We start from the raw sequence: 14,025 nt of genomic DNA on the forward strand, positions 1-14,025 counted from the left end.
TAATGAACCTGCAAGTCTCTGATACTGAGAGTTGTTGTTCTGGTTGAGAAAGGCTCGGGGAAAAAAATGAATTCATTCTCAAAGGATGTTTTATTGCTTGCCATAGGGACAATATCAGTCTTCTGGTCTGTTTGCAGTGCAGCTGTCCTTACTGTCCTTGTAAGAGGCCACAAAGTTGTAAGCATCAGTACAAATCTGCTCTGATGCAGGCTTTTACATATGGCTCTGCAGTCCCTGTACCTTCCCTGGCATTTACGTGGGTGTTAAAGAGTTTTGTCATCCCTGAAGTCACAGAGAAATCCATAAAACTATACAGGAAAAGATTAAGGATCTCGAATGTTAATTTACAGAGTCCTGATCTGTCCAACAGCTCCTTATGTGGGTGCATACGGCACATTGCTCACCACTCTTCAATGCTTTTCCTGTTTGACCACCAGCATGTGGATCTGGGGAGAGAGGATCAGGGCAAGGCACATCAAACCAGAACGTGGGGTATCTGAGTTCTCTTTCTAATATTTTTTCCTTTGTTTCCCCTTTGCCATTTATGTCTCACGTGCAGTAAAGATGTAAAGAGTAGAGGCAAAATCTCTTTGTCCAGACATGGATATTTGGGTTCTGGCAAAAGGCCTTGGGTTTGATTTGGGACTTTGGGACTCAGAGGAGAGTGGAAGAATTTTCTGTCCTCTCTGAGACTGTGGCTCTGTGCTCACAACAATTTGACCTCAAATCTTTCTAAATCCCAAGTGCTGCCTGAGGGCTGTTCTTTATTGTTGTTACTTCTATTGATTTGTTTTTTCCTTTTTGCTTTTGAGCAAAGCTGTTTGTGGTCAAATATGCTCCAGTCTCACCAGAACGACTGCAAAACAGTTCCTGCAATGTTTCAGGCTAGAAAAGCCCTTAACTCCAGGAACCTGCCCAATCTGATAGTGCTGGTGATGATGAGCACAGCAAGTTGAAGGGGTGTAATGCCTTGCAGGTTAATGGAAGGTGTGCTTTGGGGAGGGTGATTTGTTTTTTCCTGCTTCAGGATCTCTGACTATTGCTCTGAAATCCTCCCTTCCAAGGCACGTTTGCAGGTTGCATCCCTTTTTATTATCCTATAGAGGTGGATCCATTCACCTCCTAGACCCAGGGGTGAAAGCCCAGGCTGGGAAGCGCTGGATGAAGGCAGAGGAGTAGAAACCTTTTCTCTAGAGGAGTTTGCCACCTACTGATTCCCAGGTTCCCTTTAGCTCCTGCCAGGAGAAATGGAGGGACCGCGTGGGGGGAGCCAGAAACTTGGGGGTAGGTGGGGATTGCCCTTAGAGACCTCAACCAGGACTCTGGGGAAGAGCCGGCTCAGGGGGAGCCCAGCTGTTGAGCTCCGACTCATCGGAGACGGCAAAGGAGCGCGGTGGCAGCGCACGGTGTGCATGCGTGCGTGTGTGTGTGACGGGGGAGGGATGTGGATGAGGAGCGGGCTCTCTTTCTTTCTCGCAGGGCTCAGTTAATCCTGCTATCAGGCGCTGGTAAGCAGCAGTCTCAGCGCTGGATTCCGAGAGAAGGAGACGCGCAATCCAGAAGGCGCAGCAGAGGGGAGGCGAGAGTGGCAGCTAAAGAGAGCAGAGCGGGGGAAAAATCAAATCTATGCTCGGAACTGGGCTTCTTTTTCGCCAATGCAAAAGGGAATATGCAGCACATTTTTGCCTTCTTCTGCACCAGTTTCCTAGGGGTGGTGTTAGGGGCCAATTTCCCCAACAATATCCAGATAGGTGAGTGTGGAGCTCGGGTCCGGTTGGGAGCGATGTCCCCCAGCAAGAAGTGGGGTGGAGTGGGGCCGTGGGGGAGCACTGACCCGTTAGTCTGCATGCAAAGGGGAAAACGTGCGTGTGTGTGAGTGTGAGATGCGGGGAGCGGCGTGTGCTGGATTTTTGTGTTGATATGAGCTTTGCGAGAGCCGAGGTGTATCAGATTTTCTTTGGGGGAGGGAAAGATTGAGAATAAATGCCTGTACGCACCAGCACAGAGCGGGGAAAGTGCCTCTGAAATGGAGGAATCGTGAAAAAAAAACATTATTCGTTTCTTGCTTTGTGAAATATCTGGGCTGCCATTGTGCGTTGCTACCTTTGCAACATCAGTGGTTGCATTATACATTTTTGTGAGGATGCTCTCATCTGTGGGTAACTGGGACGAGAGGTAACAAACAGGCGCTCTCTGTTGTTGTTGCTAAAGAATAAGGGCAGAGCTATTGGAGGAAGGTTTTGCGCTGGAGTCTCTTTTCATTTCATGCTACTTGCTTTTCCTGTGTGCCAGCGCTGCCTGTTTGATTCCTTTCTCCCTTGCAACTTCTCAGTGCTCCTCTCCTCCCCCCCCACCCCCCCAGCCTCAGGTTTATTATTACTCTCCCATTGATCTTTGTTGACGATGATTTGTAACCCAAATTCCCTTCCCTTGAATGCCGGTTTCCTTTTGCACCTCCCTTCTCCTTACAGTGCCAATCAATCGCTAATCCACCAAGTTCAGTCAACTCCTGCTTTAGCCTCGCTGCACAATCGCTGCTTTTATTGCTGTTGATGCTGCATCCCTGCCTCCCTCCCTTCCTGCTTCCCTTATACCTCAAATACACGCAGCATCCCAGATTCTCTCCCTTCCAGCAAACGCAGATGATAGCATAACTCGGCTACTAGCATCCAATTCCTCTGGCACCCATGATTAGGCAGGAGAAGGGGGGGCATGCGGGGGAGTGGGGGATATTCGTGCGCAAATAGCCCATTCCACGCACCTAGGAGATGCCCTCCATATAGAAGATGAGCTAGCAAGCAGGTCTCCGCATATTTGCTTCTTTCCAAAGCCACCTGCCCTGGGCGGGGGGGGGGGGGGGGGGAACTGATGCTCCCTGTTTCTCTGTTTTAATTGTCTGCTTTTCAAGTGCTTTGTTTCCCTCCCTGTATCATGCAAATAGCAGTACTCCCTGTAAATGCGTGTGGATAGCAGGGCTATCCGAATGCGTCGACATCCTTCTGGAGGCTGTGAAGGGATCTGCTGCAAGCCAAGTTTCCTTTTGGGGGAGCAGCAGGAAACTTTTCCCAGGGCTGGGTTATCCCAGGTCTGTTTGGGGAGATGAGCTCTGAGCTGGGTCTAGCCTGGTCCCAGTTTCCATCTAATTTATGTTGTCCCGTGGTTCTGGGATCTTTTGTGCTTCTGTTTGGATGGATATTTCTCAGAATCAGGCTTTCGATTTCCTGCCCAGTCTGAGTTTGGCCACTGTCACCTGTTAAGTGTAGGGGTTTTCCATGCATCACACTTCCAGCAGCAGCAGGTGTGTACCATGAACCCTGCTCACTCCAGCTCTCGCAGAACTGTCCCCATGTGCCATTGTGGGGCCAGGACTGTCCTGCGCTCCTCAGGGAACAAGCCTGGAGAGCAAGATTCAAATTGGGCCTCATTGTGAGTGGAGCAAAAGGAAGGAATACTCAGATTCCTCTTATACAGTACTGGCCGTGCATCCATTTCTATTCCTAACGTTAAGGGAGGGGTGAGGAGGAGCCGAACCCAGAGCTTCAGCCTGATTCTGGGGGTTTCCATGCTCAGGGTGCATCAGGGCTCCTGTATGTGGTTAGGGCACTGCATAATGGAAAGGCTTTCTGCTCTCAGCCTGTCTGCAGCGGGCATGGACCCCCTTGGGTCAGGTGTGCTGGAGGATTTGGGGCTGCAGGGGCATCCCTTGAGACCCCTCTGCAGAAATATCTCAGACCAAAAAGGTTTTCCTAATACAGCTATACTTAAGACCTTTCTTCTTGTTTTGTTTTTCTCCCCAGGGGGGTTATTTCCTAATCAACAATCCCAGGAACATGCGGCTTTCAGGTTTGCGCTGTCTCAGCTCACGGAACCCCCTAAGCTCCTTCCCCAGATCGACATTGTGAACATCAGCGACAGCTTTGAGATGACATACACCTGTAAGTAGCGGTGTTTGCCATGCTTTCACTTACTTTGCTTTTTCATCTACTCCTGACTGTTCATGTTTGTATGTGAAACAGGGAGAATCTTGCTTAAAATGTGCAATTATTCTCCATCGGGCTCCAAGTAAGAAAACCCCAAATGCACAGGATTTCTGAATGATTTTGGGGTGTGTTAGGGCACAGCGTTGAGGTAGTATTGTGGTTAATTGGTGTGCTTTGCATTATCTTTCGGTGCTTCCCAAGCAGTTCAGAACCACCCGCAATTCATTTCCTTGTGCCTGATTCCTTGTTGAGGTTTCATTCCCATCTTCCCTGTAGCTGTGCTGTACAACAAAGGCACCCCTTCCCACCCACGGGGTGCACGGGAGTGTCTGTTTAGTGTGAACCACTTCCTCTCCAGCCCCAGTTTAGCCATCTGTCCTTGCAGTTTAATAAAGACTGAGCAGAAAACTGCACCTCGATGCAAGTAGAGTCCAGATCTACTATAAGAGGAATGCCCACAGAGACAGAGCTAAGAGTTCCAGTTTCAAGTACCGGTGAAATTCCTTCCCTTCATACAGTCTGTTGGATTGATATTGTATCATGTCTGTAGGAGCCTTTAGACTCTCTGAAACATCCTTTTTGCAGATCACTGATGGAGGGTGGGATGGATGTGGACAAAAGCTGTTGTCTGTGCTAAGAAATGCGCAGAAAGAAAAATTGCTTTCTTACAGACAGCACCCAAGAATGCAGAGAATTCATAAGGCTCTAAAGAAAAATAAGTTGATTTTTTTTCTTGTTGGAGGGTTTACAGATACAAGATTGTAGGAATTTCTTGGCCAGTAAGGCACAGAAGAGAGAAGCAATAATTTGGTTCTGCTTTCACTGGGCTATCTAATGACATATCTAAAGGTTTTCTATTCTCCTTAATATCCCTTTATTTGCTATCTACAAGATTTCCATCAAGAAAGAGCAGCTGTATCAGATCAGTCCAATGGCAATTCCTTGGCAGAAGAACTAAAAAAATAGGGAAGAATAAGAGGCCGTATCTATCAAGGGAAAATGTCACCCACCTGGGGTAGAGTTGCTGACTGTGACCAGGGATGAGCTATTTCAGTGCTAATAGGAGGAAGAAAGCAGACACTATAAGAGTATCACTAGAATAAATTCTCCATCTGCATGTAGTTGTCCCTCCCTCTCTGTACCTGCCTGAAATGATTTTGTTTACAGCATTAGCAATGATAGGGCCACGATACCAGTTATGCTTAAAAAGTCTGTCATTAGTACCACGGGGGTGGGGGTGGTCTCACAAAAGCTGAATGGAAGCAAGACAGCCTCCCAGAGGATGTTATATTTGAGCTCTATGTAGGGCACATTGTCCTAGATCAGACCAGCAAAGCTCTCTGCACAGTCCAACTTCACTTGTCCTCGTTTTTCTTTTTTTTTTTTTTTTTTAATTAAAAACTTCCTGAGTCCTTCAAGACTATGGAAAGCAGCGTTTGTTTTGTAAGCACAAAAGGCGTTAGTCCATGTACTCTTGGGGTAAGCTAAACAACAGCACAGTTGAGAGGTACTCTTCTGCTATAACTTTTGCCAGGAATTATCTCCTTCCTCATCTTCCAGCAGTTTCCCTCCCCAGTTGCCAACACTGGATATCAGCGGGAAGATCTGTTTATTTACAGCGAATAAAACCCTGCCCACGCAGAGGTCCTCACCATCTGAGAGAAGGCTGGCCATGCTGCCAGTTATAATACCAGTTTTTTGTTCCCATGGAGATAGAGAACACAGCATTTCTCTGCCGTTGGAATCAACTCTTTTCCTAATGGTTTTGGTTGAGGATGTTTGGACCCTGCAGATAGAGTGCTGCCCCTATGGGAGCTCCAGTAGGACACCTGGTAAGGTCCCAGCCCTGTGGCACGTCCTGTCTTCCCATAGGAGCCATCCCTGTGTGCTAAACACAGTCCTTGTGGCAAGTGCCTGAAGCAGCATCATTCAAAATAGGGAATATATAAAGAATTGGTGATGATGGCAGAAGCAAACATCTTGATGGGCAGCTTGTGGGGCAATGATGAAGAGGTAGGATGAACCACTGCAAAATGACAGCAGCTTATCTAAGGAGATCGTATGCAAAATGTATCTTGATATCGACTGTGACACTGTCTATCTCTGCCTGACATAGATCTGCTTGCTTGTTAGGCTGGGTGAGCTTTGGTGTGACAGTGAGCGAATTTGCAGTATGAGATGCTCCCATCATCGCACAGGTGACAGTAATAGGGAAACGTTAACGATGTGCGAGTGATGATCATAAATTGGTAACAGCAATACCCACAGAAGTGATGTATCTGTACGGTGTCAGGAGGATGTTGTTGTTGCTGTGCCAAAGCTGTGACAGCCCAGCCACTTTGGGTTTCCTGGTGCTTCCAGTTGTGGTTGTCTTGTTGTTGCACAGGGATTGTGAATGCCTCCTCTTGGGGTGGTGTCAGCCTGAGGTTTCTGCGGTCCCTGTGCACAACACATCAGCAAATTATGATTTAAGTTGTAAATATTAAGAGAGCAAAAAAGTAGTAGATATGACATGTGGTGACCTCATATTTGAGATGTGGTTGGTGTTAATGTTATTAGCTCTGGGCATGTTTCAATAGCTGAAATATCTTCCTGAATTCACCTCTGTCCTACAGAACATATGGCAAGGAGCAGGCTCTGTGTTTGCAGCTCAGCTTATGGTGTGGCTTAGTGGTCTCTAGTATGCACAACTGCTGCTCTGAGCATTTCTGAATCAAAGACATAGTGTCATTTCTTTGAAGGCTATCACAGTTGCTTAGGAAGAAGGTGAACTTACAGCTCTTTCTTTGGCAGAAGTACGTAAAGGGGAAAAAGATGGGGTGGTGAGGCCAAAAGGTTTGCACAGTGATGTAACAGAGCAAAACCATTCTGATCAGCTTTAAAGGTGCATTCTCAGCTTTTGACTTGAGCCATTTTTGGAAAAGTGTGCTATGACTTCAGTACAGTCTCCAGCAAACCATGTTACTTGGCTTTGCTGAGACTGGCTGTGCCCAGGGCAGCCCCAGTGCAGCAGGAGATGCTGCAGGTCGGAGCTGAGAGAAGAGGGATGCTCTGTCCCAGCTGCATGGACACAGGACTGAAGCATAGGACTAAGCTGTAAATACTTGCTCCTGTGAGGTCTGTGGTGGACAGCAGCACAATATGCTCTTGGCAACAAGGGAATACAGGGCTGTTGAGTGGAGACACGCAGCACTGGGAAGTTTTCTCTTGTTGTTTGTCTCAGGCTCCATTCATGCACGTGTAATGTACATCCCATCCTGTGCACAGTGCAGGTCCCTGGGGGATACAAGTTGTTTCAGCCTCAGCTCCTTGGCTTGATTTAGTTTGTGGTGCAGAAACTCTGCTTTCAGCCTTTGGCAGCAGTCCTTGGGTGAGCACAAGCAGCAATGCTTGTTCCAGGTGGGCCAATAACCTGGTAAATCCATCCCTGCAAGACTCACGATACTTCACAGGGATGAGCAGATACTAAACCCTGCTGTTCTGCAGTGAGCCTTGTAGCTTTGCTGGGGCACTGATCAGCTTTTGTGCACACCAGGTGCTGGGCTACTGAGGTGGGGTGTTCAGGAGTTGCACACCCGAAACACAGAGCTCTGCTGAAAAGCATAGTAGGATTTTTCAGCTGCATGAAAACTTGTGAAGTGACCATTGCATTAATTATCCCTCTCCCTCCTTGTGTTCATAGCTATAAGCAGCATGAGGTCTTTGTGCTGAGGAGGGTCTGTGGGTGCTGCTAGCATGTCACCAGTTGAATCCATTCTGTACATTAGAAAATGGATGTGCAGATGGGAGCCTGTTCATATTTTCAGAAAGAAAGCCTCCAAGCAGCAATTACAAAGGGATTTGCAATGATCACTTGCTCTGTTCTAATGTTCTTATCAATAGCAGCAAGCTTAGATCCAGATCAGCTATGAAATGAAGTATTTATTTTTGTTCTTCTTCTTGGGCACTTACATATATAGATACAGTATTTCTGGAGACTGCTTTTTATCTCCTAAATTACCCTTCAGAGATGGGGAGGAATAGGCAAACATTTGAACGTTCTCAAACGAGGAACTAAGTTTGGCTTAATTAAACAATTATTGCATGTTTAATTTAAAGGAATCTACTTTGTTGACAAACATAACGGTGGCCGTTACTTCTTGGGAAGGTATTGCTGTAATTATTCCAGCAGTAATCAATTAAAATGCTATATTTATAATTAAACTTCTGCAGTCTAAGTAAGCCCAACCCCATAATAGCATGTTATTGACGTGGTGTTGGTATTTATTTTTGCAGTATCAGAAATCTCAGCTTGGGGATTTTTTTCCCCTGTAGATGCCAGCATGACTACTTAAAGTAAGCAAAGCCAACAGAAACAGAGACGTAGTGATCAGACACAATCTGATTAATACAAAATAGGTACTGCATAGAAATGTATCTCCTTAGGTTTCACTATGGGAAAAGGTCTGTTGTGGGCTGATGAATCAGCGCATTGATTCGCATTAGATCGAACTGAGGTTAAGGGTGCTCAGCTGCTGGCAGAGATGGGTTGTAGCTTTCCATTAATTGCATGTTTTTCTGGTGAGACGCTCCCTCCCTGCTGTAAGATCCAGCCACAACAAGGGTGCTGATGGGCATCTTTGCCAAGTGTGAGGTGCGGAGAGAGGCAGTCAAATAGTGAGTGGGTCCTGAGCGTGCTCCAATGGGTTCTGGGTGCTCAGCAGTGGCAGCCACCACCGAGGAAGGTGAGAAACAATCCTATGCACTCTCCTCTATGTTTGAAACATGAGCACCAAACCATTTCCTCAGCTCTGGCTGACAGGGTAGGGCAGGTTGTCTGCCTGCCTTCATGGAGCTGGGCAGAAAGGGACTCAGGCAAACGTGGGCTGAGATTGTCTGTAGGGATGCTGATGGCAATTTGCAGTCATTTGGCAAAGGTAGCCCTGCTGAGGGACTGGCAGGGCATGGCAAGAACAGGTTTCCCTCAGTCTGGTGTGCCCATTTCTCACCCATGGTGATGGGGACACTTATTCTTTGCACAACTTTTTTATATATTTGGTTTTTTTCATCCTGAGCTGCGGGAGCGGTGCCTGGGGAGAAATGCTGATGTCTCATAATTAGGAAGAATAGTGGGGATTTCACACCTGTGAATCTATCTGCTCATCTGCAGAGAATCCAAATATTCATTGTTGACAAGCAGATGAGAGCAAAGAAGGAAAAATTGTGCTCAGCAGCAGCCAAAGAAGGGATTTGAGAAGCAGTGAGCAGCAAAGGCCAAACCTGCTCACTGAGTTACAGCCACAGCTTCCTCTCACAGCTTATCCTTTCTTCTTTAAAATAAAGCGCATTCATGCAACGGGGACAATACTAAGATGCAGACACATGGGCTTAATTTTCTGGCATGTTAGAGAGGTGAGAGCAGAAACCTTTGTGTGGCTTTAAGGAAGGCAGGACGGGGAGCGCTGTTCCCTTTCAAAACTCTAGTGGAAATTTTAGATATACACATTTACATTTCTCTTAATAGGGTTAGGGCCCCTGTCATGGTTTAATAATTTTGTAATTTTTGCTATCAGTATTCCACATCATAACATCATATAAAGCATGAATAATTTTACTGAATCTGCAACTTATCAGAAGAAGACTACATCTCCCAGGGAACAACACGATAGGTCATGGGACCTGGACTCTATATTAACTCTGTCGCAGAACAGACTGACGTCTTTCGAGTTCTGGCGTTCAGGGGAGTGTGTGGGAGCCTTCAGCCGTTCGCCTAGATTTACAGTAGGCCTCTCGGTTACGGGACTCATTCTCTCTCCTATTTTGCTTGATTCGTTAGCTCAAGTTTCAATTATATTTTATTATATTGTGTTATCCTGTATTTCGATATAGTATTTAGTAAATAAGTGTGCCTCCTTAGATCGTTGCCGCTGTTTTCTTTTCCTAATTAATTAACTTTTCCTTTCGGCCTAGGGCCCCTCCGGGGCCTGCGGCCCCTGTCACGGACGCAGGTGGATTTTTAGTTCAAACCGTGACAGATTTTGGTGGAGATGCCGGGGAAATTGAGTTGCTGTTTTTTCTGTGTTTTCTTCTGTTGCTCTTTTAGCTTTTAACAGAGCTACGAGTTTTTTTCCCTGTTAAGGAGCTATCTCGTGTTTGCGATTCTGCACCTGCGAGCTTGACCTTGAAAGTCCAGGCGGACTGCCAATACTCCGGTATATTTTATAAACACTGCTGAGCTTTGTTTTCTTTTACTTTTTTCTCTCTATTGGAGGAAAAAAAAAAAAAAAAAATGTTTTCTCTACTAAATTTGTTTTACCAGGGACTGTGTGCCATTGGTTCCTTTTTTGAGACGCTCCGAACATATTGGGCCATGTTTAAGCTAGCCACTTTTTCTTATGGAGCTATACAATTGTATAATGGATTGAAAGCATGGTTAGCAATGCTCACTTCGTATCTGTATACAGCTCCAGAGGGAGCAACTAATGCAACTAATTATACAGAAATGGTGATTTTTAAGCGTGCTCCTCTTTCTTTCTATGAATCCTTTATGCAGTTTTTGAATGATCAGTGGGTCACACTCTTAATCTCCCTGATCTTACTGTTGATTATTGTAATAATCTCACTCAGTATCTGGATTTATAACATCCGGAGGAAGTCTTCCCTAGAACCAGAGAATACTGAGTGGCAGGGAGTGTGGAGAGGCTTTGAAGAGATTCTCAAAGGACAGACATCTTCAGTGTTATGGAGCTTCACTCCTGAACACTTGAAGAATCCTGAGAGTTTGATTGCATATTTGAGGCAGGAATGTTGTGGCTCAGGCAGATCTCAGGAGGCACAAATGATTTTGGGCCTAGCTAATGCTTATCGGGCCTTAGTCAATACCATTCCTGAGAGGGAAGTTTTTGAAGCTGAGAGAGAGAGTCTCAGGGCCGAGAAGGAGAGTCTTAGAGCTGAGGCAGAAAAACTTTGGACTGAGAAGGTAGAGAGAGAAAAAGCTTTTGAAGCTGAGAGAAAAGATCTCCTGTACCAACGGGACTCAATCTGGTACGAGAAAGAGAGTCTTAGAGCTGAGGCAGAAAAACTTTGGACTGAGAAGGTAGAGAGAGAAAAAGCTTTTGAAGCTGAGAGAAAAGATCTCCTGTACCAACGAGACTCAATCTGGTACGAGAAAGAGAATCTTAGAGCTGACGCAGAAAAACTTTGGGATGAGAAAAGCTCCCTGCAATCCCAACTCAACACTCTCCAGTCCGAGCACGGCGCCCTCCAGTCCGAGCACGACACTCTCCAGTCCGAGCACGGCGCCCTCCAGTCCGAGCATGACACTCTCCAGACTGAGCGCGATGCCCTCCGGTCCGAGCACGACACTCTCCAGTCCGAGCACAGCGCCCTCCGGTCCGAGCACGACACTCTCCAGTCCGAGCATGGTGCCCTCCGGTCCGAGTACAACACTCTCCAGACTGAGCGCGATGCCCTCCGGACCGAGCACAATGCCCTCCAGACCGAGCACAACACTCTCCAGTCCAAGTATGACGCCGTCCAGTCTGAGTGCGGCACCCTTCAGGCCAAGCATGATGCCTTCCAATCCAACTGTGATGCCCTCCAGTCCGAGCACAACACTCTTCAGTCTGTGCATAATGCCCTCCGGTCCGAGCATAACGCTCTTCAGACTGAGCACAATGCCCTTCGGACCGAGCACAACACTCTTCAGTCCGAGCATAACACTCTTCAGACCGAGCACAATGCCCTCCAGACCAAGCTCAACACTCTCCAGACTGAGCGCGATGCCCTCCGGTCCGAGCATGACACTCTCCAGACTGAGCGCGATGCCCTCCGGTCCGAGCACGACACTCTCCAGTCCGAGCACAGCGCCCTCCGGTCCAAGTATGACACTCTCCAGTCCAAACACAAAGACCTCCAGTCCGGGTACGACAATCTCCGGGCAGCGCGCAGCGCCCTCCTGTGTAAGCACAACGCTCTCCAGTCTGAGCACGACGCCCTCCAGTCTAGTTATAACGTCCTCAGGGCAGAATGCGACACCCTCAAGTCTGAACCGTATGTACTCCAACTTAACCAACCACCGGGGGCACCAGATACAATGTTGGTTGCCCCTGTAAGAGGGCGAAAAACAAAACGAGTTTCAACTCAGATAGAGAAAATGCAGAAGGAGTTAGAAGAGCGGAGGGAGTTAGGAGAGCAGGACTCAGGAGAGCAGGGGGACTCAGGAGAGCAGGGGGACTCGGGAGGTCAGGGGGACTCAGGAGAGCAGGAGGAGTCAGAAGACCAGAGGAAGTCGGCGGAGCAGAGGTTGTTAGAGCAGTATAAGAAGATGTTAGAGGAGGAGAAGAAGTCAGAGGAGCAGAGAAAGTTAGGAGAGAGAAAGTTAGGAGAGAGAAAGTTAGGAGAGAGGAAAAAGGAGGAAGGTCGCCTGGAGGAAATAACACAAGCGTCAGAGTCAGGGTCAGAGTCAGACGAGGAGCCAAAAGCTAGATTTTCTTTACGAGAATTTCTCGAGTCCAAACTTATAGATGGGGCAGCCTCATCAACACAGCTGCCAACATTAACACCTGGGACTCCTGATAGAGCAAAAGGTGAGCAAAGTATTACGACCATTATTGATCGATCTTTTAAACTGAGTGAAATTCGAGATCTGAGAAAGGATTTCACACGTCAGCCAAAAGAAAATATGGTCACTTGGTTACTTCGCTGCTGGGACAATGGTGCCAATAGTGCGTGGCTCGATGGCAGTGAAGCTCGCCAACTGGGTAGCATTTCCAGGGACTCACGTGTGGACAGAGGTATAGGCACATGCCAAAATCGGTCCTACACCCTCTGGAAGCGGATGTTGATAGCGGTAAGAGATAGATTCCCCTTTAAACGGGACTTGGAGCCTGAGAAAAAGAAATGGACTGATATGGAGAAAGGTATCCAATTTTTGAGAGAAAGGGCTCTGGTGGAAATGCTCTACAGCCCCCAGTTCAATCGTAACAATCCAAACCAATTACATGATCCTGAAGCAGTCCACGTTCCACGACAAATGTGGCGTGACTTTACAAAGGCAGCTCCAGAAAAGCATGCCAGTGCACTTGCATTGGTATATGGCAAAGGGGAAAGAAAGCCCCTTGTAAATGAGCTAATTAGCAGACTTCAGGAGCTTGAATTATTTATAAGCGCTACAGAAGTTAAGCTTTATACTTCAGCCATTGTCCAAATGGGAAAAAAAATAGTGGAAAGGTTAGACAAAGTGGAGGAAACACAAAGTGATATTATTGACAAATTGGCTAATGTGCCTGATGTAGATGAATCCACGGTGGTACCAGATGATGGAAACCAGGATTTCCACGATCACCTATTGAGAGAGCTAAACAACATGAGTTCCTCTCGACCTGTATCATCGAAAATCTCAACCATAAAAAAGAGACGTCCTCGTATTCAAGCAAACGACAATGATAAGACCATACGTTTTGCTTTGTTGTATTTCTTGAGTAATCATGGGGAGGATATAAAGAAGTGGTATAACTCATCCACTTCTGCACTTCAGGCACGAGTGAAAGAATTACAATCCAAAACAACCACCAAGGTGAACTCTTCCAAACGGGGGAGAGTTCCAGTTGCTGCAAGTCAACGAGGTAAACAATAGAGGGGCCCTGCCCCCAGCCAGGGGGGGGAAAGGGACAACAGAGTATACTGGACTGTGTGGATTAAGTGGCCTGGCACATCTCAACCACAGAAATATAAAGCCTTGGTGGACACTGGTGCACAATGCACCCTAATGCCCTCAAGTCACCAAGGGACACAACCAATTTATATCCATGGAGTGACTGGGGGTTCCCAAGAATTGACTATGTTGGAGGCCGAAATAAGCCTCACTGGTAAGAACTGGCGAATGCACCCTATTGTGACTGGTCCAGAGGCTCCATGTATACTGGGAATCGATTACCTTAGGATGGGATATTTCAAGGATCCCAAGGGGTATCGATGGGCCTTTGGGATAGCTGCTGTAAACACAAATGGTGTTAAGCAGCTGTCAACTTTACCTGGTCTGTCAGATGATCCTTCTGCTGTGGGG

At 47.0% G+C, this 14,025-nt stretch overlaps 1 protein-coding gene across 4 annotated transcripts in view; it reads left to right on the forward strand.

The window, feature by feature from the left end:
- Positions 1-1,324: 1,324 nt before the first annotated feature.
- Positions 1,325-14,025, forward strand: part of GRIA1 (glutamate ionotropic receptor AMPA type subunit 1) — a 118,430-nt gene continuing 105,729 nt past the window's right edge. For all 4 annotated transcript variants that reach the window (XR_014935418.1, XR_014935417.1, XM_015875851.3 and 1 more), the window contains exons 1-2: positions 1,325-1,751; positions 3,798-3,935. Coding sequence is in view for 2 of the 4 variants with exons in the window: in XM_015875851.3 (XP_015731337.2) it covers positions 1,670-1,751; positions 3,798-3,935 (220 nt within the window). In the remaining 2 variants the exon portion in view is untranslated. The remainder of the gene's footprint in view (positions 1,752-3,797; positions 3,936-14,025) is intronic.

This window comes from Coturnix japonica, chromosome 18 (genome assembly GCF_054131305.1).
Source record: "Coturnix japonica strain WE chromosome 18, WE-NBRP24, whole genome shotgun sequence".
Lineage (NCBI taxonomy): Eukaryota > Metazoa > Chordata > Aves > Galliformes > Phasianidae > Coturnix > Coturnix japonica.